General features: G+C 42.9%; 1 protein-coding gene across 1 annotated transcript; it reads right to left on the bottom strand.

The window, feature by feature from the left end:
- Window positions 1-294: 294 nt before the first annotated feature.
- LOC135910511 (ankyrin repeat and BTB/POZ domain-containing protein 1-like) lies at window positions 295-25,014 on the bottom strand. Its single transcript, XM_065442563.2, has 12 exons — window positions 24,796-25,014; window positions 24,470-24,532; window positions 24,297-24,352; window positions 23,786-23,930; window positions 20,840-20,999; window positions 17,418-17,463; window positions 13,854-13,970; window positions 12,057-12,172; window positions 8,735-8,827; window positions 5,974-6,144; window positions 3,982-4,182; window positions 295-856 (listed from the first exon to the last, which is right to left on the bottom strand). Exons 1-12 carry the CDS (start codon window positions 24,900-24,902, stop codon window positions 650-652), a joined length of 1,482 nt encoding a protein of 493 aa, XP_065298635.2. The 5' UTR covers window positions 24,903-25,014; the 3' UTR covers window positions 295-649.
- Window positions 25,015-26,879: the final 1,865 nt, after the last annotated feature.

Genomic DNA, 26,879 nt, shown 5'->3' with positions numbered 1-26,879 from the left:
AAGTCTAAAATAATTCACATTTCTGCCACCCTGTTTTAAGACTTACAGGCCGCCACGTGTTTCCTAAGCATTATTATTCTGGCAGAACTAACAATGGAGCTTGGCTTGCCACATTAATGTGCAATATTCCGTCTTTAATTTTTGTACAACGTTTGGTTTCTCTGGTTGAGCTTGACCTGCCTGTCCTTACACTCTCTCAATTTAACTCACTGCACAGCTATGAGTGCTAATGTGTGAGCCTCATCTTAAGTTTCTCCACAAGTTTAAGGCACAGGGACAGTGTGCACATAAGAATGAAACTACAACTAGTCCATGTTTAATTAGTAAGTTCTAATCAATAGTTAAAGTATTGCTTGTCTTTGTGCAAAGCCAGCAGCAGTGAAATAAACAGAACTCCCTGTCCTTCTAGTCCTGCATAAATTTTTGAGCTTCAAGTGGGAGCACTAAAAGATTGAAACAAAGCCAGCATGCCACTGTCCACTAGATAGATGCCGATGTATACGTGGCATAATGGAGTCCTGTTGCCCTGAGCGTGATCTAATTTAACATGCACTGCAATACATAACTGTCCATTTTTGTCCCTGCAGAAAGTTTTCCAGAGGCAGCATGCTGCACACACCAGCAGCAAACCACTGCGATCACAAATCAGCTAGGCGTCTAGTCCAAGTGTCATTAGAAGGTCATCGATGAGCTTCAGCTTTTCGTTGGCATTCACAATCTCTGCAGTGCTTCGTGCATTGGCGCTGATGTAGTAGCGGATGTCATCGATGACGGTGATGGAGTCTGTCTCCTGTCGGAGTTTCACGTCTTTTGCGTCCTCCCTGATGACCTCGTGGAATTCCGGCAGCTCAATGACCTGAAATGTGCAGATCACCATTCATCTGTCCATGTGTTTTCACAGTAGTATAAGGAGCATGTAAGCATCATGTGCTCGCTTCAAGTGCACTTATCATGTGCTTAAAAAGCACTTACACAGCAGACAATGATGACAAAGTTATAATCTAAGTGTCGTGTTTCACTCCCCATTCGTCAATAATAACGAGGGGAAAGGGAACACAAATTCCTGGCTTTCACAGATTGTACATGCACTTGGGAAATGTGGCTAATCAGGAGCGGGGCCGTATCTGGTGTGGACATAAAGCGTGACTACATGGAACAAGTTTCCATCATATCTTCTACGCGGTAGTGATGACTCCTATGAGTATCTTCACTTCACAAAGAGCAACTAGCACACACACCATAGTATAACACGATAACAGCATAGTCATTCTATGGCCTAACATGTGCCAATTTATGTGCGATGCCACGCCAACAATGTGCCGCAAATGCAGTCTGCAGCTGCTGCTTAATTATATCATATGGTGAGTATAAGTATACCACATTCCTGGAGTGCCCTACTCTAGCTCGTCATGAAGACACGGTCACGTCAAGTACACAAATTCATTCCTGGTGGAAATTAAAAATAATTACTCAAGCGATCAATAACCCAACAGCTCGTGCATGACATTATGAAGGTGTGATGTAAGCCTGTGCAGCGCTTCCCGACACATTAGCCGTTGTTTTCATTGCACGGCAGCGCCATTGTCGTACTGCATGCTCTTGATGAGCAATGTGTTTTAAGAGCAAGCTTTAGCTCGGGGGCTCCTATCTATATAAATGAGAAGGGAGAGATCATTTTTCTCTGCAACCACTGCACCAAGTGTGATGAGGTTTCTTGCATTTGAAAGAAAAGGTTAAAATCTAGTGACTGTTGGTAGCAAATTTTCTATTTATGTCGCCAATTTTTTAACAAGAATTGCTAAAAATCGAAAATTTTCAGAAAACGAAACTATGAAGTTTGCAACCCTGTAACAGCAATGAAAAACAATATCAAAATTCTGTAAATTGTACCTAACAGTACATCTCAAGCGGTCTAATTGATGTATTATATGCAGCTCTCGGATAGACCACTAATGTGTGAGTAGCACTTAAGCAATGCCCTTGCAAACAATGTAAAAAATTCACTTAAGATGTAAATTGATGAATCAAATTCGTTGGCTTTGGATGCTTTAACGGATGCAGTTTACAGAACTTCGATATCTGTTCTTAGTGCAGAGCTATGAATTTGTAAACTTGCTTCCATTTTTTTCAATCTTACCAATTTTGGAAAGTTCCCTTTAAAAACTTTGGGCCCTAAATGAAAATTCTGCTTCCAACAGTCACTAGAATTTAACATTCTCCCAAATGCAACACATTTCATTAAAATCAGCCCAGAGGTAGTCCCAGAAAAGTATTTCTGTATTTTACATGTACACTGGGCTCTCTTTAAACAGAACCTTAAGGGATCAGGGAAATTGATTCCATTTATCAGCAGTTCCACTTACTGAGAGATAAGGCTGAATACAATTGCATGAATACAAAACCAACCAACCATCAGGATGGTGTTCCATTTAAGCGATTTCCATTTACTGAGATTCCACTGTATCTGAATAGGCAACATCGGAATTGGGCCCAAGCTAAAGTTTCCTTTTCGGGAGGATGCTGGGCTAAAATCGCGATTTTCGCATTTACGCATTTTCTAATTTAGTTTATTTCGGATTCCTAGACGTATAATGAGGCTCATCACCAAGTTTGGTTGCAATGTGCGCCATAGAAAAGAAGAAAACAAGCTATGTTCTTGTGACGGTGGCGTGCTTGCCGTTGAGAGCACGGCTGCAGAGCGGGCAAGGAACTTAACATGGATTGAATGCCCGCGTTAGAAATTTTGGTTCTTGCGCAATTTAATCACGGGAGACCTTGCATTGCGGTTACAACAGACTGCAAAGTAAACACGAAGAAAATAAAGGCATAATTCTGGCTTTGGCACCCTTGACTGCACTCTCAGATAAGGGCACTGGACTACTCTAAAGCTGCGGAAAAAAAAAGAAAAGAAAAAACCCTCAGTACCCTTCCATTCTGTGAAGAAGGATGACCAGCGAAGCTGTGTATGTGAGCCCCTTTATGGCGAACTGCACTTTCACAGCGAGTCGGCCTGGCATTTCGCTATCTTTGGGATCGGCCCACATATGGGAAGTGCCTAATGCCTGCATCACCTCCGCTGTGGGTACTCCTTAACAGCTTCGCTGTAAAAAGTGACTATGACTTGAAGCAGTTGCCACAGAGCAGGTTCGGATTGAAGAGGAGGGTCTAACCTATGGAGCAGGGCACTTTAATTCTTTTTGGTCTTAAAATAAAATAGCATGTTCTGAAATCTTTGAGCTCATTTTTCTTGGTTTGCACTCTTCGGCCGAACAAAACATTTAGAAGAACTATCACTTACAAACTGCTCCACCAAAACCTGCTTTCAGAGTAGTTTCTGGGCTGAAATGTTGTCAGGAACGAGATTAGGTATTTTTTATATTTCTAAATACTTATTAACCAAAATAATGATTACATATCTAACATATAATGACAACAAAAAAATTCAATTTAGCCTCAAATTGATGACAATGTTAAAGAAATGTAATGAAAAAACACTCGACTAGCCGTGTCCTGCACTATAACCCTCCCAGAAAGTGTCTAACAAAACCAACCAGTGTGTCTACATCATTTCCGAAATGATAGTTTTCCTAAGGTGACATGCTTAACTGGTCCATATGACGGCGATAACTTCTTCTCTATTTGATCTGTATTAATGAAATTTAGAATATGTACTTGAAACAAGAACATACATAAAACGTCTAGACTTTTACAAATATATGCGTAACAGTTCAAAAGTTGATATTCAGCCCCACATCCTCCCTTAAATTGGAATCTTGAGCCATCAATTCCTGCATAGCATATGATATACGTTAAGCATTACAGGGTTAATGCGTCTATTTTCACTAAAAATAAATCACATGGTAAGACATCAGACTTAAAACATGATTAAATCACTCAAGCATAGGTTGCACGCAGCAACAAGACCACTTGATGGCGAGCCATTTGGATGAATAGTGAAGAACTGGCCACTTCCGTGCTCACCTTGGCCAGATGCTTGGCCATGAACTCTATGCACTGGTTTTCGAGCCTTGGCAGGTGGAAGAGGCGCGACGCTCGCAGAGTGTTGCAGATGCTTTCCACGTCGAGCATGCGTGCTATCAATGCTCCGCATTGCCGCTTCAGGTCTGGCAGCAGGTACACGTCGGCAGCGCACAGGACCTCCCAGACATTGTCTGCACTGAGCTGCAGTGGCAGTTAAAGAAGTCATGCACCATCAGTGTTGTTCCCCACTCACATGGCTGCCCCAACGTCTACAGACTGACCACGAGTAACAGAAAGCATTCACGCTTGTCGGTGCGAAAATACTTGCTGCACCTTATCATTGCTGCTTTCCTTAAAACACTGAAGAACGGTGAATTTATTGTTCTCTGCGGACTTCTGTAGGACGTTCGAAACCCAAGAAAGTTACAGAGCGCGAAAGCTACAGAATGTGTTTCAAGTTTTCGACCGGTTCCGTCAGCATCAAATTACTGACCAAGTGCAGTGGTTGTACTCAAAGTTTGCACTTAGTGTACACAGCTCACAAGTGGCACGCAGCGTAAAGTGCATTCGTTATGAAACTACCAAGAGCAGTATTGTAAAGTGCCTGATATGCACAGCTTACAGAAATGGTCAGTGTTGTTCATGCGTACTACAGTGGGCTGACCAACCCACATGTAAGTGGCATCACGTGACCACCGGCCACCTCCATTTTATACAATGCATGGAGGAGTCCCGCTCAAAATGTACAAAACTGTGCTCGACGTTGTGCCCATATAATATTCGTTGCACTAAAGGATGGTGTAACTTGTGATTTGTTGCTCGGTCAAAAAATTTAGGACTCGCACTGCTGTTATGCAGTCAGCAGCTATATAATAAACAAAAAAATGACAGACAGATATTGTGTCAGTACTACTACTTTAAAAGGACACTTAAGAGCAATACCAAAATAACTTAAACTAGGATAGTGTTCTTTAAAGCCCATATTATCATTCTTTTCACAGAAAACAATTGATCATTACAGGAGAAAATGAAGGCCAATTTTCCTTTCCTTGACTTTCATGCCAACGTCTCAACACTTGCTACGTCATTATGGCCTAACGAACTTTGAGCATCCTTGTAGCTGGGCCGTTTAGGCAAAAAAAGTTCTTGAAACTTGCTAGGCTGAGTTTTGTTTCCTTTGAAATGCGATGAAGTCCTTCTTTGCTAATAAAGAATTAACTAGAACCAAGTAAACACCATCAAAAGCCATCACGTCAAGGTAGGCTGGTGTGGGAACTTTAGGGTGCCACTGCTACTGATATTTTGTATGGGTATGGGTATATTTTGTAATTTTTATTTTGTATGTATGGGCTTGTCAGTAGGTCATCTTTTAATCTGTAGGGTTGCATGCATGACATCGACATTGCAGGCAGAGACAACACACAGTGCTGTGCGTTGTCTCATGTGGCTTCTATGTTCGCATCTTGTATTGGTGTCTTTTCTGGCTTGCTAAACCCCCTGTCTTAGTAAGAGTGGCTGTTTCACCACCGCAGAAGCTCAATTTCCTAATGCAGTTTAGCCAAACATTCTTCCTTTAGTGTCTATTCAACTGCACAACGCTGAGACACCATTCCACATTGAGGAAAGCTAGACAAACCTGTCCAGACTTATTTCTGGTGAATGAGAGTGCATTCACTTGAGAGAGAGAGAGAGAGAGAAAAGCAATGAAAGAAAGAAATGTTAGTCCAGTAAAAATTTATATAGCAATTGGTTCGCTGAACTACTGACAAGTGAAAAGTTGCTTCAACATACAAAAAATGCTACTGTGGGCATTGCGTCAAGTTTCCTGCACTTCAATCAGAATTTTGAGCCAACAAACTCAGTGCAGCAAAAACAATACGTTCGGCTTTGTGGGGTTCAAGTAATGCATGGAAGCTAGTTAAGTAAAGAGCTTTAAGAAAAATTAAGAAGTGCTGAAAACCGTGAATGCTGCAGCCATCTTCTGTTACTCACCCTGTCATCCATCCCACTGTAAATGTGATGCAGCACGCAACCAAACACATCGGGTGCGACTTGCTGCAGTTCTATCACTGGAAACTGCCAACCACTGCTCGGTCGGCTGGCCTCTGTGAAGTGGTCCTCTAGGAGGGCGCGGAAGTATTCGCTACGGTTGCACAGGAACACCTGTGAAAAAGACATTGGGTGTGTTCAAATTCTGGGCCCACATTGGAGACAGTCTACGTTGAGTGTTAAAAAGACAGCTTCGAGCCCAAGTGATTTAACACGACTGGAAGATGTCTCTGCAACCTGATGCCACCTCGTGTTGTCAAGTCAACAGCTAGGAAAAGCACATAACATTGCTGTATTTTAACACTTTGCATTTGCAAAGTGGTGCAAGAAGTGCTGGCGGCCGTGCGCTCCGAGGGTCGTGTTTCAATTCCTGAACGCCGTACTGAGACTTAGGTTCATGTTAAGGCACCCGTGGTGGTCAAATATATTCGAGAGCCATACTATTATGGCATCCCATGTACTGCTATGGGACATTAAACCCCACGATTCGATTAGTACCATTTGAAAATACCCATTCGACCAAGCTCAATGTGCCTGCAGCCAGCACAGTGCTAACAATAACGAATGATCTCCGCAATTCAATCAGTGCAGGGCGTGGGTGCAACTACAAGAACTACAACTTATTTTCCAGAGTAATTCCATCACTAAGTTTCATGTCCATGTGCAAGGAACTGGTGAGCATTGCCCATTCTTGGAACAGGCGAAATATTCTCTAAAAGTTAGTTCCTGGTGGAGCGCTGCACAAAAAACCTATGAAGTTTTGTTCATTGCCAAAAGAACATTAACAGGAGTCATCTCCCTTGCTGTATTGAGTATGACTTTGATTTCACATTTGGTTGAAAATCATGCACTTTGAGAGTGCTCAGAATTTCGTTGTTGTTGTTACATCATGGACTGCATCAACACTGTAAATGAGGAACTGCTTAAACTTTGGCCTGCACAGGCTTTAGCTGGACTATGAACCTGACTAATTAGAGAATGTCTTAATTAATTAATAAATCAACTTCTCAATTCTTATAATCAGATGAAAAATGTCAATGAGAAGATTGTAGAGCAACATGAGAAACTCCCGATACAGCTTTCTGTTGCTCAATACGTGCTACATAAAAGGGTTTTTCCGAATGTGAAAAAAGCCCATGAATGCATGCAAAATTTCCACGTGACTGGCCGCTCCAGGCACTCTGCATGTATTCGCGGTCTCTTTTCAGGCACGGAAAGACACTTTTATGTGACACGTATTGAGCAACATAAAGCTGTATTGGGAGTTTCTCATGTTGCTCTACAATTTTTTCATTGACACTCTTCATCTAATTATAATAGTTGAGAAGTTCATTAATTAAGACTAATTCTCTAATAGACGGAATGCAAGAAATAACCTGAATGTCTCCAAGCGACAGCAAACAACATTACCTTGGTTCTGTCCAGCTATGTAGCATTTGCATATATTTAATGTTTGGCTCAAGTTAAATGAAACACCCTGTATATGTGTCTGTAGTTTGGGTTAAGTCCGACAGCAGCTCTACATATACTAAACATGAAAGAGAAAATGGTCATCCACCCAAATGTAGCACAAAGCTACAAAGGAAACCCATATGGATTTCTCGGAAAGAAAGTTCTGCAGTTGACAAGAAATTTTTCCTGGTACGGGACTCCAGACAAGGATGAATTTTTGCTCAAGTGTGAAGCATTTTTTTATTCTGAGAAACTTTCTTGGCCTCGGCTTTGTTGTACACTTGGGTGAATGACAATCTTTCCTTTAATGAATTTTTCTCCACTTTGCTGGCTTCCACAGAAGGGATATGCCATGTTCTAAACATATTAACTGTAAACTGAACAAAGTCCAAGTACTCAAGAATCCAGATGAGTATGTACAAAGTTGACAAACGTATCAGGGCAGGCGATGACGGCAATGTTGTGGGTAAGGTTGTTCCGGTGAATGGTTGCTCAGAAGAACAGTTACCTTCTCAAAAAGAAAAAAGTCACAGTTTCGCAGGACAGACGAAGCATTGATTGCGATAAAAAATGATTACACAGCTATACGAAGTAAGGTTGGTCGTTTTATCAGCTGCACAAACTGCTGTAAACATTTGCTTACTAACTAAATGAACAAGCACATTGTCTTGCACACACAGGCCAATCATGAACGCATCTCACTTTATGACCGTGGACACTCACTGTCAGAACACCAGCCTGATGAAGAGCGGCAGCATCGGCAAGCAAATTTTCCTCTGTACTTCCTTTCACTTTAACACGAATTAGGTGCGCGAGAACGCAACACACATGACGCCATCAGCTATATCCGGTAGGCTAGCCTTCAAACCCCGTGCAGATTTCCCCCAAGATAGGACGCACTTAGCCGCTGCAATTGGAGTAGAAGAGGAAATGTGGGCTAACCCCCTCCCCCCCTTCTATGTTGCACACTCTCCCCGCCTTCCTTCCTTGCAAGCGTGAGAAAATACCGCTGTATCAAGCCACCATACTTCTCAGTTCACCCTCACAAGGTTTTGCTTGCACCTAACGTGGTCGTGATATTTATCGCCCTTGGACTTTATACAGTGCATCACGGTGATGGTGGCAATGACGGCTGAAATTAACCTGGAGTGTCCGTGTTGTTGCTGTTGCAATAAAATGATAGTAGTACCAATCCTCATGAATTGTTTTTGATGCATAAGAGACAGTGCTGTGGAGGAGGCTGGAATGTCACCTTGTGGCAAAGGAAATGCCTGCCATCCACGCTGAAGCAGATGTCGGCATGGTTGCCATCTTCAGAAAGGCGTGAGATGTGAGCAGAAGCAATCTGGAACAGGCAAACAGTTGTGCACACTTTAGCTGTCGAAGGGATCGAGTTACAATAACAGAATGCAACCTGTTTATGGGAAAGCTAGTAGCTACTCGAGAGTGCAAAGGTTAGATGGTTTGTATTCAATGCAACAAGCAATGCTGATGACAAGACAATAATCTCGTAGTTGTCTTTTTCCAGTGTCTTTGTTGCTTGCTGTGTTGGTAGCAACGACATTCTTCCAAACAGCAACTCTATCTTTTCGTTGTAGTCAGAGCAAGCATGCCTATTACTGCTTATGTGTCTGACATCCATGCATTTTATATTGTGGATGATTTTAGGTTATGCTAATGACTATATGCATAAATGACACTGGATCTGAAACCAAAGAATTATATTGAATGACTGCTAATCATGCTTGTCATTTTCAATGTTGCTAAGCTTCTCTGCTCCTTGAGAGCAAGTTTGGCTAAGAGCGGTTTGCTTTGAAGTTGCTTGTCTTTAGCCTGCATGCCACCATCACTTCACAGCATGAAGGAGCACTGACATTACATTTTCAACTTTTTTCCTTCTTTCCACTGAATGTAGGTCTAACCCTCTAAGCCACAGAAACTATAATGGAAAGAATCTGAGTCATCTAAATAATTTATTATAATAGTACTTGTTTCTACAAAAGAGCTTTTGGTTTCAGCACCTAAGTTGTGGGTATGCCACAACGATTAGCCCGCTTGGTTTGTGCAATTGCTGTGGCTGCCGTGCTTGACCACAGCCAGCACAAGCACATGCAGCACTCTTATTTATAGCCTATAGGTATGTGCTGGCTGACGTCTTGCTAAGCAGACAAGTTGGCTCATTGGGTATGTGCCGCATTAGCATTCTTGGGGTACTTCACGCACTTTCCGGAGGCTAAGTACATTTGTATGTATGTATCTAACTGTTTTCCCATTAAACTGGGTCACTGTGTAGCCCATGGTTGAATGGCACCTGAAGGACAGCAACCCGATGCTTTGGCAGGTGGCGCCACAAATGCACTGAATGTGTGCCGCTTTTCAATGGTCGCGTCTTTCGATTGTCGCGTTTTTCACGACAACGCTTCTGCGAGCTCCGTCATGAATGCACTGAGTATGTGTCACTGGGTGTGCAGCAGGTGAGGGAATGATTCTCAGTGTTCCTGCGCACTGGCACGCCAAGCTTCTAGTCTCGGAGGCCATGCGCGAATTTCTCAGCAGCACCACTAGATGGTGCAGCGTGTCTAGAGAGAAGCGCGAGAGAGGAGCTCGGCTGCTGCATGATGCATGTCAGAGGCCATGTGCAGGCACCAATAGATGGCAGCAAGTGTTTTTAAGGAAGCGCAATAGAAGTCCCACTGCAGTACACGCCTCATACATAACTCGTTCTGACAGTAGTGATATGTTCTGTCAATATATTGATTCAATGCTAAACGCATTACTGTCGACAGTCATTGAGGGATGGGTTGTGCCGAATTTGTTTTATGTATAAGCCATATTACGAATAGAACTGATTATTTATTGGAACAATTTAGGAGTACGATTGCGTGGCTCATGGCCTCAGACTGCCATGTCTTCTGTTAGCCAGTGTGGCTTGGCTTGGTTTGGCTGGTCTGAGAGACATATCACATTCTTTACAAACTGAGTCTGACGACGGGCTTGATTACACGGCCAGACTTTGTTGTTATGGGACTCTGCGTCACACGGCCTGGCTTGGTGGGCTTGGTTGTCAGTGTTACTAGTTGGTTGTTGCCTAGGCGAGTGAAGGTAAAAAAATTCTGAGTGCAGCTTCTGTTTCATTTGGTTAAACTTGCACGTTTCGTACGCATGATTAACCTTAGGGTTGAAGTCTCTTTTTAAACTTGCGCTTGACTGCTCCTTGATCTTTCTTTCCTGCTTCACTTAGTGGGAGTGTCCGGAGCACTTTCTGTGCGTCAGGCCCGATCACTGTCATCAAGTTCGCTACTTGAACTTCCAGAAGCTTCTTGCAGAATTGTACTGCACAGACATACTACTCATAGCTTTGTAGCCAGTCTTTCCATGCGTGTCAAGCGGCTTTGGAGCCGTTGGACACCCTCAACCTCTGTGGGACTCCAGTTGGAAATCACTCTGGTTTGGTTTCAAGATCACTTTTCACTGCCACTGTTTCCTCGTCTTCGAAACGCTTCTAGTTGTGTCTGCTGTCTAGCGCCACTTTCCTTTTGGCTGTCTTCTTCTTGCAACCTCTCTTCGCACACCATGTATGACGAATAGAGCTGGTTATTTATTGGTACGATTTAGGAGTACAACTGCGTGGCTAACAGCTACGAACTGCCATGTCGACGGTTTGGCCTGTGTTTGTGACAGCTGTGTTCTAATATAATATGCTTCTTTTCTTCCATGCACCCCTTCTGCATTGTGTATTTTCATGCTGAACCGAGCTTCCTGAAGCTAACTTGCACAACATTTTTGCAGTTGTTTTCCCTGTGACAAGTTTAACCGCCCTGTGCAATTACTCAGCCTTCAGATATTCAAATAAAACTCAAGTGTACAGGACATCAAAAACTAATTACTGACAGGAACAGTAACGAGACATCATCATTGAAATTTAGTGATATCGATAAACTCATAAAGTAAACTTTGCGTCCCTGAATTTTTTGGCTTCAAGTAATTATGCCAGCTTTCAAGAAATATTGAGTGACCTTGTGCTCTGATAGGTCTGCAATCAGGAACACATAACATTTCTCAACAATGTTCACTAATTATCAATTAATTGTCAGCAAAGCTTGTTGCATCAAATGAAAATGAAAATGGCCACGTAAGGTACCAGTAAAAAGAACATATTCAATCAAATTGGTTCATGCCAATGTTGGCCTGAACTGTTTTCACTGGCTTTGAATTGTGTTCCAAGGTGCAAACAAGTTGGATGCACTGGACTGTGTTGACTGGGGTGTGCTGTGTTTGGCGGACTGTGTGCTGGTTAGTGGTACAAATAAGTGCGTTCTTGATGGGCTTATTAGTCAAGCAGTAGTTGAGACAGAATGTGTAAACTGAGCATAGCTGAAATACAAAAAAAGAAAGGAGTAAGCTGGACTTTCAATTTAATCTTTGCTTGAAACAAGCAGGTGCCTTACTGTCTCTGGCATCATTTTCTGATATTAAAGCATACAATGTTCCCTAAGGTTTGGTTATTGTGTTGTGTTTGTCCTCCTGCTAGCATGCACATTCTTTGCACGAACAGCTGGAAAAACAGTTGTTACCTCTGATGCAAGCTCAATGGGTAACGTGGCAAAGTCCCTCTGAAGCTGCTCTCTGTAATGGGTTGGTTCGAGCAAGACTGCCTCACTCTCTGGCGAATGATGGCTTCTCTGGTTTCCTGCGTAGAATTTGATGTCAATACAATGCTTTAAAAGCGATAGGATTAAGCGCAGATTTTCTTGCGCATGAAATGTACATAAATTAAAAGTGCTCCAGAACGAAGTTGGGTGTGGACTACTATGTACGTGTCGCTTTCAGGTGGTTCTGCAGCAATGCTGGGCACATTGCTGAAACAGGTGCTGTCACGGGCCTGTCACTGTCTTCGGAACATAGTAATAGGCTCAATTCACAGACAGAACTACAACTGCAATGGAGAAAAGATGGAACGCAGATGAAAGGAGGGAGACGGTGGCATGCTGATTCACCATAGTCCCTAGGGGTATGTGTATATTTGGAACTTTTGTGAGCAAACTGGCTTATTTGTTCCAAATGCTCTATTTGTTCTTTTAGTGAACAGTGCTTCATAATGCGTAGTGACAAAAGCTTGCCAACGTGAATATGCTAAGATGTGAACATCAGTTTATATTAATGTTGAAAACAACTGATCACCATTCGTAAACTATTTAAAATGTAATTGATATTCGGTTCAATTTGGTTCACTTGTAGCACTCTTTGGTTCATATTCAATTCGGTCTCGGAAATTACTATTCACACACCCCTAGTCCTGTCATCACTGGTGCGTCACCTTGCCTTATGCAAAAGCAGTGGTGGCAGTCACATGGCATCACAAATAACTCAATAGAACACCAGTCAGCGTGGTGTGGTTATTGAAGGCCATAAAATGATTGTGCAGCGCAAAGGTGCCAATGTGGCCCTTCCTATTGTCCCACGGAGCGGTGAATGGGATTGGCTTTTAAAAGCACAGCCGTAGTTTTTGTGTACGTGTCAGTGGTATAGCGTACTGCAAGACACCCACAACAGGTTTTTTATGCCGTGATGAGTTTCCTTCTTCACATCTGAAGTCACACTGCAATTAGCACGTGTTTTGGAGTGGTCACATTAAAAGGTAACATAATTAATTATTTGTTGCACTGTCGGGGTGTAGAGGCTATGTAGCATAATTACAGGGTTAACAGCTATAAAATAAAGGAATAAAAACAGGACAAAAGCTTTCTGTCCATAATGTACGGTTCAAAACAAAGTTATATTGGCTAAGTACACGAACAGATATTACAGAGCTGGTCATGTTTGAGGTGATGCATGACAAAAACAGTTAAACACACCAACGTATATGCAACACCCACTCGCATCAATGGGTTATGGGTTGATGGCGCCATTTCACAGGGGCCTCTGCCAATGTGCACAGCAAGCCTGACGAACTCATGTGAACGCATTTTAACCATTCGTGCCTTATGAATGTCCTCCAACCAGCTAGATTTAGCTGCATACCTCTTCTCCGAGCAGCCACTCAGACTGGTGCTCTACTCATTTGGAGTTAGGCGTCTTCAAAATACATTGACTAGATAGTGGGCCAACCATAATAGTCAGATCTGTTTAAATTTAACATGAATTTTTAATTAGCCGTGTTTTAGTTATTGCTAGTCTGCTGTACTATGTGTACACACCACAAAATAGCAACAACAAAATTACAGTCCTGGCATGGACTTGAGACAATGATCATTGCCTGTGCGTGTTGCATCAGCTTGCTTACTAGAATACTAGAATATACATTAACAGTGAGCAACTGAAAGTGCGACTTTCATGCTGTGCAATATATTGGGCCACCAATTATTTCTCACCTTGATTCAGCACTTGTGCTAACTCTTCCTTGACATCTGCGACAAGGGACGTCAACCTGCACCGCAATGCCAGCTCGGAAAAACTCTCAAATTGCTTGGCCTGCATCTCGAGTCGACCTGCAGGTGATGCAGTGATGACTCAGTTCTGGCTGCACTGACTGCCATGAGCAGTCAGTGCAGTTTGCCACGTTCCAAACTGCATCGCAAAAAATTTCTGGGCAACATAGAAAGCCTAGTTTCAGACAGTGTACATAAGCAGCCTCTGTGCAAAATTTTATGTTTGAAATGTGGATGCGTCGCAGAAGCAGATGTTTTTGATACCAAAACTGAAAAAAAAAATGTCATTAGTGCTCACCAGAAGTTATGCGTGACAGAAAGCGCGTGACCTCCGAAATTGGCCGCATCACCTCCAAAACTGACCCACTTCCTGAGGCTTCCCACGGCGCACTGGAAAATCTTGGAGGCGACTTGCTGGGACCACCATGTATGTCATAACCACCAACCTCCTGGTGCATGCATCATCTTCTTAAGTGCTACTTAAAGGGTGATAGTAGTAATAAATTTAAACAGTCATCATCCTGCGACTTTGTTAAGATTGCTTCAGCGGTATTTACTACTCATTTGTAAGCAATTTAGCCAGTGAAATTTCATTCGAGTTGGCCTTTAAAGGGACCCTGAAATAATTTTGTACAATTGTACTGAGTCGTGAGGGTAAGTTCTTCTGATCACTAAGTGATGCAGTTAAGCGCTCCACGTAAAGCGTGTAATTTATTATAAAGTCTATAAATTTATTATAAAGCACCACAGCTGTGGCCTATAAAGGCCACAGCTGCGGTGCTTCCCTGGGTTTTCAGCCATCCTCTCACAATTGTAGTTAGCTCAACTGGCTACTCAGGTTGCATCATCAATAATTTTTCTAACTTTATGGTGACAGATGTTGTTTGTAATAGTTGGAATGTTGGTTAATCTGTTTCTATAAAAAAATAACGTAAAGAGAATACGCAACAATTTATCACCACAATCAAGCACTTCCGGCACAAAGCAAGTGTTGTGTGCATGTGTTACAGCATTCTCCATGTTGACGCGAGCTGCACGGTCAGGGTTGGTCTTGAGCTTTCTTTTTGCGAGCGCGGATTGCCCTTGTTATGTTGTGGGCTGCAAATCTAGTGATCAGTGACATGTCAAGCTGTGACATCGTGTCGTTTCGCAAGGCAACAAGAGCAGTGGTGATGGTCGGTATTATTGAGCTGTCGGTATTCGATCGGCGCCAGCATCATCTACACATTTGCGGCCATCACTTCATGCTAGAAGATTACTACCACAATAGTGAGTTTAATATGTGCGGTATTTGGGTAAATGCAAGCTTAAGTGGATTAGGTGTTTTACCGGATGTGCAAAGGCGCGAACGTGAACGGCCAGCACAGTGCAGCCACCTGGTGGCACAGAGCTCAACTAGACAAACACAGAGCATATAGAAGCCACGTAATGTATTCCACTTTTCTGCTGGCGTAAATTTTCAGCAGGAGCATAATCGTGAACATGCTGTCTCTTTAAATGTTTGAAAAGTTTTTTGCTTCATCACAGCAATAGTAACTTTGTGTTTGGCTGGTTAAGCTCTGCGCCACCAGTATTTCAGGAACTGCAGGCAAGCTTGGCACTTTGGCAAGCTCGCCTGTAGTTACCAGAATACTGGACACACTTGGCACTGTGACAGAATGCTCGCAATTCACGCTGCTTGGAGAGCTCTAGCTGGAGATCAGTGGCTAGGCAGCTAGTGGAGAGGTTGAAAAAGCTTCGCGTGCTGGCTTTAAAACAATCGGAAGTAGAAGACACGACATCACATCACGGCACAGACCCAGTGAAGGCGGAGCTTAGCCCAGATTACTCAGCAGAGGAGTTGAGGTGGAAAAGCATGGCTAGGGAGGAGGGGAACTTGTAGTCATCCGTAGCTCTCTTAATATGAGACATCTCACCTAAATTGTGGCACGAATGTTTTACTGTAGCTGTACCCTACACGCCTGCAAAATTTGTCTGAACCATTTCAGGAACCCTTCAAGACTACTTAATTTTATTGCAATAGCAATTATAGGGACACTTCAGGTGCATTTCTGCCATTGCCGTGATGTTCCGTATAAAGTCCAAGGCTGATAACATTATCGCCATGCACCACATGCTGTAGGTGTGAGTGAAAGCACGTAGGGTGAACTGACAATGGTGGCTCAATCTCGCGTGCGCATGGGAGGAAAGTGGGCAGGAAGCGCGCTGTCTTCCATCGTGTGTAAGGCACCGGGTAGAGATTGGGGGTGCATTCTACTCCGGCGGCTGGTTCATATGGTGGGGCTGCATGGGCGCTATGTTGAAAGTGATTTGCAGTGGGGACAGAGTGCGCCCAGTGCTGGCAGCTTCGTGTGTGCTGTGTTTTCACCACTTAGTTCACACTGAAGCGAGAGGCAGCACGAAGGTAAATTCGCTTGCCGCTGCTGCCGTGCTTCCTCACTCCATCGTTTTGACAGCGAGCTTCTGCAGTCATTGAATGAGATGTGTTCGTGTTTGCTTGTGTGTACATGACGCCATACTTGTTAGTATAGTTAGTAGACAAATGTTTACGAGTTTATATGGCCAATAAAACTACTTTCCTTACTTCATATAGTGGTATACTAATTTGCTATCGCAATCGATGCTTCGCCTTTCGCGCTAAACTGCGACTTTTTTCTTTGAAAAGCCTTGAGTAGTTTTTTTTAAATCCAGGTACGTAGCAAGAAATTAGGGAACCTATTAGTGGTATGCAAAAAAAGAAAGTGCCAAATTAGTAACCATATGTATATGTGTTCATGCATTGTTCCATGGGTGTCACAGGTGGCTTGTTGAAATAAGATAAATTTATCATTGATGAGTTGAGAAAAAAGGAATGAAACAACTGCCTTTCAAATAAGGCTACTGAGTCATTGCAACATCACTGTAGATGACTGAGCAGATGCAGCTGCGATAACTGCTCAATCATCTACAGTGATGTTGGGATGACTCAGTAGCCATGCGATATCTGCTCAGGACAGTGTCAACTGATTTGCTATCCCATCTTCTGGAGCAGACGCAGGAGGTAAACTGTGTGCACTTGGTTAACTCCAGTGGAACTTGACTGATTTCACAAACCCACATCTTCATTACCTGGCTCAACATCTACAGCTGTCACTTCTCTTTGGCCTATAGTGGCGTAATTCAATTCCCTTGGGAGTGGCATTCCAGAATTTGTGCACTTTTCGTACCAGAACAGCTGATTACTCTCCATACTTAATGTTCTTAGATGCAATGAGATGAATGTGCACAATCTATCAAAATGCTTTAGCTTTAGTGTATACAGAACACTGCTACCCAAACAACCACGTTGGACAAGCTTGATAAATACATTCTCTACAGGTAAAGCTATAGACCCTGGCAAATTAGCATAGACATCTGCACTGTCTAAAAGTAGGATTTTATGTGGTCCAAAATTTAATAGCAATTGGAATTTTCTTGCATGGATCAAACAGTGAAGAGGCAGTCATACTGGTCGCATGAGATACTTGCCTGTGTACAGGTACTGCATCACAATTCGAAATACTGAAGCATCCACCTGGAAAGAAGCATGACACAATGTATTTAATTATGCCATATGCCATTCCCGCAATCACACTCGGTGAAAGAATGAATCTACTATTATTTGACTAATACTGTTACGTGGCCAAGTTGGTTGCCAGAGTCGTGAAGCGTGTCACCAGCACAAAATCGAACAGGACACATAGAGCAAAGGCACCCTAAACACTGGATTATAATTGGCACTTACAGGGTACGCAAGATATTTGAGAATATAATGACACCTTCATGAATAGCAACAATATTTCCGGAAAAAATAATATATTCACTACAAAGTTTTTACATTGTTTCTGTTACCACTGTGTTTGGGGCTGATGAATGAAATCGTCTTTAGCCTCAATTACTGACTGAACCTGACTTCAATATCGGCTGTATGCTCAGATCAGAATGTGGTGGCTGATGTTGGGCAGTGCTCCCACAATAGCAGCCTTTAAAGAATTTTTACCGTGGTGTGGCTGTTTGTGAGTCTGCCTCTGGGTGATGCCTCCATGCATAGCAGTGTAGCAGGTTAATATTGGGTACTATGAATGCCACATTGAGGGTGATGTGGCCGCAGAGGTTCAAAGCCAGCCACTTCTGGTTCGTGCAGGCCCTTGTGAAAGCAAGCAAATCCATTGCTTAGGACTGGTGTGTAATGAAACTGTGCACAGAAAGCGCGGCTGTTGACTCTGCCACTTGAAGCTGCTTTGTAATGGTTATAATTGACTTTTCAGGGTTCTCTCTCACCATGGCCGGCCTCCAATTGATTGAGAAACTATAACACCTGAGTGGCATTTGACCATGGACAGTGCTTATTTCTGTTTGTCACAGGTGATAACCGGCTATAATATGCCATTGTCTTACTCATAACAGAAAAGATTTTGGTGGCATTTAAGAAAGTGGCAATCTCCAAGTTGCTGTGGTTGACGTGCAGGGCCACTAAGGCAGCCTATGGCTTCTTCTCCTGTGTTAGACTGGAAACTAATACCCTGGAATAAATGTGCTAGGTAGGTGACAGAGGTGTTGGTGAAGACAAAAGTGCCTGGACAGATAGAAGGAAGGAGTTAATGTCTCTGATGATTCAAAGCCACGTCTTCAAATACCTTGTGCACCATGGACTTTACACTGGGTTATATCAGGTAGAAACCATACAAAACAGAATTTTTACCGTGGGTGCATGCCACTCCTGCTCTAAGACACTCAATTTCTTTCTTTGTCATACCAGCAGAAACAGTATTAATGCAGTTATCTCATTCTATTTTGATGCATAATGCTCTAAAGACCAATCTGTTCTGTGCTGACCTAAACTGGTGTAGGACACATACGTTGTAGGAACATAGACTACACTGACATCCTTGACAGTGATCGGAGGTGTCAGTTTGTGATATGTGCACCTTCTATTTGTGTTGTGTTTGATTTTATGTAACATGTTCCACAATCTTGCTGGTAGCATTTATGCCATTAGCGCAATAACATTGCAATGATGGCAGAATTATTGCATTATTGCAGTAACATAAATTAACGAAGAAATCTGCTCTTCATCATAGAAGAGTGGACAGAGCAGTTCTTGTAGAATTTGTGGGTAGCTTGTGATACATTGAACGGTTATCCTCGGCCTACATGTTCAGTACTAGCCATTCTACAGACTTCAGCTAGTCACTCACAATGTCAAAAAATGCTTGAGGGCTTTTAATGCATGCTTTAAAGGACAATAAAGTGCAGAATAATTTTTCTGAGAGGTCTTAACAGTGTATCAAGGGAGCCAGGCATTGACCATTATTAACCACTTTAGTAAATTTATAGCTTACTAGTGGCTGAACAATCGCACCACATTTCAACACAGGAAATGCAATTCGACCTGTAAAAACAATGCTAACAGTGATAATGCCTGAAGAATGAAGGCCATTCTCTGCTGTAAGCAGCAACAATGATTGTAGTTACAATCTTTGTAAGACTATAGTGTATTCAGCCTCACATGTCATCAAAATGTGTTTGTGCTAGCCAATGCATGCTGGGGAGGTATCCTTGGTCGTTCACTCTTGTGGAATGCGTAGGTGCCAAGTTGCAAACCAGTTTGTTGGAAGAATAAAATCATGAAAGAAAAAGTCCTTTTTCACTGGTTTGTAAAAAAGGAAACAATATTCCTGAAACTTGCCAACATCAAAAGCACATATAGCAAGAAATACATGCTTTTTGTATTAATTACAGTTTCCATGAGGAACTTAGAAGTGCTAATACCAATACTATAATATTGATAATACCAATAATATTAACACATTTCCTACTGTCTCGTCATACAGTCAGAGTGAATTACAATGAACCAGGGATACAGCAAACTATGCTCTATTTTTCAAAGACACAAAAATGAGCAATATTCATGCAAAATAAATCCAAGTGTTTACAACGTCCTTCGTAAAACTGCTTGCAGCGTCATTACTTTTTTTCCTGAGTATGCTTATTGAGCACGTCTTCTTTTCTTTCTTTTTTTCACTCATGTTCGACAGCATGTTCAGAGGTAACCACTTAGAGTGATATGGTGCATAACTCAATACAGAGCTATTGATTGTACTGGGTTACTGCGTTACTTACAAATGCTAGTTCAAGGGTCAGGTTGCCATTGGCTGTTTCAGCGCTGTGATGTAACTCTATTCTATCATGTATAACGAATGCTTCATAAATGTTTGTAAACACTTGTTATACCCAAGTCTAGATACATAGAATTACCTGATATATTGAACTAGTTTTAGCGCACAAACCAGTTCATTATACCTGGGCCAGACTATATGTGAAGCTGCACTCTACGTTCTTAATTTAAATGCAAGCGCATTTCTTTGACCCCCATACTCCGTTTCGGTCTGTTATGTGGTCACAATACAATGACCACGTAAAAAGAGTGAAAAAAATCTAGCCCCGAGAAATCAAACTTGGGCCTGCAGCACGGCAAGCGAGTGCCTATCACCAGCGCCAAACCAACAGTTGATAAAGGGCGCGGAGGAGCACGGCCGCTGCCATGCTATCACAATATCGATGTGCGTGCACGGCTCCTGTGTGAAATGTCAGAAGGTCTCCTGAGATGCTCAGTGCATTTGGGTGCACAAGCAACGAAGGAAAATGAATGCGCCGTCACAATCTGCTCCATCGACTGTAACGGAAGTTGAACAAAGTATGAGTACTGTGTGAGTGGCTCTTGCATAGCTTAAATAATCATCGTAGGTAGGCTATCCTGGAATTATCACATTCTCATCTTCTCTTTGATGTGCACAAGGAACAGGTCGCCCAGGCGAAAAGAAATTGCGTGCATTGAGGGAAAGCCAGGTCTGCAGTGTCTCGGGAGTGAGCACGGCACACCAGAGGCGCAAGACTGAGAACGCACTCACGGAGTGGTGAGTCACTGGTATCAGCTGCCGTCCCGCCCACTTCTTGACCAGGGAGCGCTGAAGAAACTCGCAGCGTGCCGCCAAGACACAACGGTGAGCGGGGACCGTTTCACCCTGAACGCTGAATGTGATGTCGCAGTGCTCAACATCCTCCAGGCACCTGAAAGCATGTGTATCCTTTGATCAGGTTCCCTGTAAGTTGAATCTCGATATATTGAATGTAGATACAGTAGAAACTCGATATAACAAACATGGATATAAAGAATTATCGGATATAATTAAGTAAATCTAAAACGTACCTCACAAATATAAACATGTAATGAATACATGCTTATAGCAAATACTGCTTATAACAAAATGTTTCTCCCTAATACATGTATCAGCATGTAATGAACACATGCTTATAGTGAATATTGGATATAACAAAATATCTCTTGCTAATATCAGCATGTAATAAATACATGCTTATAGTGAATACTGGATATAACAAAATGTATCTCACTAATATCAGCATGTAACAAATACATTCTTATAGTGAACATTGGATACAATGAATGTATTTTTGACCCGCCGTGGTTGCTCAGTGGCTATGGTGTTAGGCTGCTGAGCACGAGGTCGCGGGATCGAATCCTGGCCACGGCGGCCGCATTTCGATGGGGGCGAAATGCGAAAACACCCGTGTACTTAGATTTAGGTGCACGTTAAAGAACCCCAGGTGGTCAAAATTTCCGGAGTCCCCCACTACGGCGTGCCTCATAATCAGAAAGTGGTTTTGGCACGTAAAACCCCATATATTATTATTATTATTAATGTATTTTTGAGTCACATGCATTATAATGAAGTTTGACTGCATAATGAGTTCTTGAATATAATGAAGCAATCCAAAATTTTTCTTTGTGATATCAGTGTGCAACACATACGTGTATATGTCTGCAATGAATACTGAATATTAATGAAGGTAATTTTTCTTGTCACATGCGACTTCGTTACAATGGTATTTGGCTGTATTGTGGAATTGTTCCACAAGAGGAACACATGAATGCTGTTAGAAATTTCGCAATCGCTCTTCCGCTACATTTTTCATAGCAGTGCTCTACGTTGTTCCAGCTAGCTTCCTTTGTCATGTCTCTCTGTACTGCTGACATTGCAAGAACAGCACAGATAATGGGGCAACAGCAAGAGTTAAGGTGGATCACACAGGCACCAACTATTGACTGGCAGTTTACTCGAGAAAAGTGAAATGTATGTAAGGAGGACTCAAACTGAATGCATTGTTAAACAATCAATTCTTCGCTGAACCCATTGCAGGCAGTGCCTTCCATTGTATCCCTTGAGTGTCGTCCGTCACTCGATTGCCATTTGTGTTATGCCTACAGCCTCCGTTATACAGATACACATATCATTTTCTTCCGATAAACTGCCAGTTTATAGTTGTCTTGTTATTTGCGCTGTTTTTTAGAATGTCAACCACAGTGAAATGCCTTAGTGCTATACGTTGCCAAAGTCCATCTATTAACCTTAATGCACAATGCCAGCTGGCATGTTCACAGCTCTTGAAGAATATCACAGCTGAACAAATACTTTGCAAGCATGAAGAGAACTACTGCCCAATTCAACGCAAATTTTCTACATATGATAATCATTACAACATTAAATTCAGAGCTCTGATTATATATCAGCCATAAGAAAACAGTGAACTACTAAGCCAGGTCTAGTAGCCAGGTCTAGCACTGCAGTATGCATCAACAGTCAACACAAGATAGGTTCCCATACATTAAATCACAGCGGGCAATCCAAGAAGATTTTAGAGCAGAAATGAAATCTTAAGTGTTCATAAAATGGTTCTCTCCCAGCGATGACATATGTAGATTGTGACATTAGCAGCCCAGTGAAACCACTTCGTCTGTAGCAGATCCGAATCATGTCCATGCACCATTTGGATACAAACAGGACATCCGCCAAATGTTCAGCTTTGGGTATTCTACCACGGATGTCCCAAGAACATTGCACACGGACTTGTTTTGGATATCCTACTACGGACATTTCAAGGATATCTCATATGAACCTTTTTCAACATACGCCTGAACATTTGTCCTCCAAATTGAGGCTTTGTTTTTGAGTTTCCTCATTACAGAACGATATTTTTTCTCATGTTCAAATTACAATCTGAAGCTATCGTGTCTGCAGCTCGCATGTAAGTCATACATTATGAATTTTCTGATGCAATTTACTTTGAAAACTTCAGTTAGTTCAATAAGTCATTTTCACTTGGTGGAAGGCCTAGAAGAATGAGTATGCTGCACTTATGCACACATGCGTGCAAGTGTAACATGTGCACAAAATATATCTGTTCTTAATGCGTGGGCACTCTGCCCGTTGCATCGGTCTCACAGTGAGTGCTGTAATAGACATTTTGGCAAACACTGTGCAAGAGGCCATGGCATGTCTGTAAAATGTGCGCACCATGTCCCCGTGATGTCCCACGTGGTCATGCAAAAGATGTCCACAGGACATGAGAAATATGGCCAAGTGGTCATATGAGGGACGTTTGCAGGGCACACAGGGTGTATCGATCTCGCAGTGTGTGCTGTGACTGTTACAGACATTTTGGCAAACACTGTGCAAGAGGCCCTGGCATACGTCTGTAAAATGTATGCAGCATGTCCCCATGTTGTCCCTCGCGGACATGCAAGAGATGTCCATGGGGCACGAGAAATGTGGCCAAGCGGTCACGTGAGGGACATTTGCAGGGTACACAGGGTGTATTCGACAAATCCCTAGGATATTCATGTCCTCGCAGTGAATGTCCATAGGATATCCATAGGTGTTATTGTTGTCACTGAGACAGCACAAGGAAACCATGAAAAATCCCTACAGGTCATGATAGATTTCACTTTTGAAAGGTAAAGCCTCACAGTTCAAGACAACTAAAAAAGGCAAACATACCGCCGCAAGAATTCATCGTAAGCATCTCGGCGCATGGTGCTTGATGTGATCACTTTCCGATCTCGCAAAAGGTCCCTGATCTCCAAGTTTAACGAGGCGTAGAGGCAGCGTTCTCCATCAAAAGTGTTGGCCACACAGCGTGCCCCTGCAAGTTTGGATGGTGTGAAGAGGCATGGATTAATTAACTGTCAGGTATATGTGCAGTAACAAGAAGGCATGCATATAATATCTGGTCGCGAATGTTTGAACTGCATTAATTAGTTAATGTCTCGTGTGTACACCAGAGATGCTATAGGATGAACAACATACAGTTAAAGTATACTTGCTAAAAATCAGTACCTGTACAGCTGCTATCACACATGCAAGTTGCTGCTGACACAAACAGACAACACTAAACTGGCTGTGCTTCAACGATGCGTTTGCATGCGATTTTAAGAACTTCAAAGTGCACTGTTGTTTACTGTGCTACTGTTTGTAAGCATGCATGCATGGATAGAGGACATATGCCCACCTTGGGACAGTAAATATTCGACGACGTCCTTGTGACCGCAAAGACATGCGTAGTACCTGACAAGAGAGAGAGAGAGAGAGAGAGAGAGAGAGAGAGAGAGCAGCGCTTTACGTCAAATATCCAAGATCAGGTATTTCAGCATGTAAACAATTAAGCATGTCGCGGGTACTCACAGAGGTGTACCATCCCATCTGTCCCTAACGTTTAGCTCGCTTTCCTGTTCTTCGATGAGGTACCTGCAGGTTGAGAAAGGACGCACATCGAGCGAAAATGAGCACTGTCAATTCGGAGGGAACTTGGAGTAATGCGCGGCGCGCTTGGCATACGTATGTACGTGGAAAGCGCAAGAGACTGCACGCGGAATAGGAGCGATCAGAAAACAGTCGCTTGACTTCACGTGTCTGGCCTCTTGCGCCCGCGCAGCGTCGAGATTCTGATCGCCGGTCGTCGCGAAAACGAAAAACTGCGACGGGAGACGCACGGGCACATATATGCTTACTTCACGCGAGCAAGGTCGCCCTTCCTGCAGCTCAGGAACAATTCCAAGGTGTTTCTCCGGAGTCCGTCGTGACTTTCGGCGATCAGGGCGTCCTTCTCCAGCCTCATGTTTGGGACGTTTCAGCGCGAATCGCGCGAATTTCGGCAGCACTTCCACAACCGAAAGCTGCTGTGCAAGCAGACAGGACAGACGATCGCCACCGGCAGCCACGAGGTAGTGGATTAAGCCATTGTTTATCGTAAGCTTCGTACTAAATTTCGATTACTGCCTGCTTGGCACTTCCGTCAAGTAGTAAAAAAAAAAACTTATTTTTAAATTCATAAATAAGACGAGTATTCTTATTTAACTGCCCTATTTAGCAGTGGTAGCTTAGCACATGAGGCGACGTGATAGAGCATGTTGGAGCATGTTGAAAACAGGTAGCGCCGCCGGCTAGTCGTACGGGCATATCTAGAAGTATTGTGGAGCGTCTTTTAAACGTGGAAAGTCAGTCATGACTACCTGGCGGCTCCGTTTTCACGGCGCGCAACATCTTCAGTTGTATTGCCGCTTGAACTGGACTGCACCAAAGAATTCTTGTTCAAGTGTGTGTGTGCGTATTTGCAGGACTGACTCAGATGGACCGCACAGTAACTTTGTGACTAGTGCCAGCGTGCTTTGTGCAACATTCATATACCGTAAGTGATCTAACATAAGCACATAACGCGTATTTTCATGAAGCAGCAAGGAGCACAAATGCCGTGATACACGCTCCATATGTGCGTCTGGTCCGACACCTGCGAAGTCGAACCAGCGGACGTACGGCTTCGTGCGCTAGCTGATAGTTCAATATATATCGGGCGCATATCCGAGCCAAGTTATAACACGATTTTACGATGCACTTGTTATGCAAGGGCTTGTTACACGCAACTGGCAGAGAGAAAATAATGAAAAAAAAAATGGACCGCTTAAGATTCAATAAATCTATTGGTGCATGTGGTCGACGAAGTTGCACGCGCGGACACTTTTGCCCACGTCTAACTCCTTGAGAACAGCGTGCTCGTTGCGCGTGCATATTTTTGTGGACACGTTCAGCTCCACTTCCATCAGTGCGCTGCAGTGTAACACATGTGCAGCTGAAAGTGCGCCCAAAGCCGTCAGACAAGGTGTGTTCTTCAGATCCTTGCTTACTGGGGGATGCTCTAGAGCCTAGACACGTAAATTGCAAAGTCCATGTCTGACAGGCTCGTGCAGTTAGGGCGACATCGTAGGCCACAGTCTAAATGGGGCACCGCATCAGGAATGTCAACAAGTTACACCCAGAATTTGACACGACTTTACTTCGTAGTCTTGTGCCAGCTGGGTCTGATATCGTGAGTTCAGCATGGGGAAAACAGTTGTGAAGGCACTCGGAATTCAATATGTTCAGGAATTTATATTGCATAAATATGTCTAAAATAGTTTTGCAATTTCAGCAAAGAGCGTAGTTATTAAACATAGGCTCATTATGTCCACATTTGCATGTATTTGTAGCACTATATGTTTGCTGCTACTTTCCTCATGTTATAATGCACTCTGCGCATTTTTTTCGGTGACTGGCTGATGAAAGTGTCTGATATGGTGATCGGGCTTGTTAATTCAAAGCCATCTCAGAACTATCAACACCGAGCAACGACAGATGCAAAAAGGTAGTGGTAAAGGGAGAAGGTGCCATAGTTTGAAGAAAAAAGCAGGAGAAGAATAGGACTACCTTTAAACGTGTAAATGTATGGAGGAAGAAAGTGTTTACTCCTTCATGTGTAAGCTCGTGCCACAAGCCACCAACCTAAGGCAGCGTTCGTATGAGAGCTAGGTCTGGCCACTGGATAAGGTTAAACAAACACTTAAGAGTAAGCTTTAGCTCGGGTGCGCCTATCTAAATACATGTAAAAAGTGAATTCATTTTTCTCGGCAACCACTGCATTAAATTTGACGAGGTTTGTTACATTTAAAAGAGATACTTAAAATCTAGTGACTGTTGGCTTCGAAGTTTTGATTTAGATCGTCAATTCTTTTACTAAAAATTGGCAAAAATAACAAATTTTCAGAAAACGAAACTATCTAGT

This window comes from Dermacentor albipictus, chromosome 6, assembly GCF_038994185.2.
Source record: "Dermacentor albipictus isolate Rhodes 1998 colony chromosome 6, USDA_Dalb.pri_finalv2, whole genome shotgun sequence".
In the NCBI taxonomy this organism is placed as follows: domain Eukaryota; kingdom Metazoa; phylum Arthropoda; class Arachnida; order Ixodida; family Ixodidae; genus Dermacentor; species Dermacentor albipictus.
The sequence above is the reverse complement of the archived record's forward strand: the minus strand, read 5'-3'. Positions and strand labels throughout refer to the sequence as shown.

What these genes read in the sequence shown, in the direction of transcription:
- LOC135910511 (XM_065442563.2), bottom strand. Translation starts at nt 24,902, where the DNA reads ATGAGGCTGGAGAAGGACGCCCTGATCGCCGAAAGTCACGACGGACTC. An exon ending in GGCGACCTTGCTCGCGTGAA is followed by an intron (nt 24,533 to 24,795) that starts GTAAGCATATAT and finishes CTCAACCTGCAG; the next exon opens with GTACCTCATCGAAGAACAGG. An exon ending in AGATGGGATGGTACACCTCT is followed by an intron (nt 24,353 to 24,469) that starts GTGAGTACCCGC and finishes CTCTCTTGTCAG; the next exon opens with GTACTACGCATGTCTTTGCG.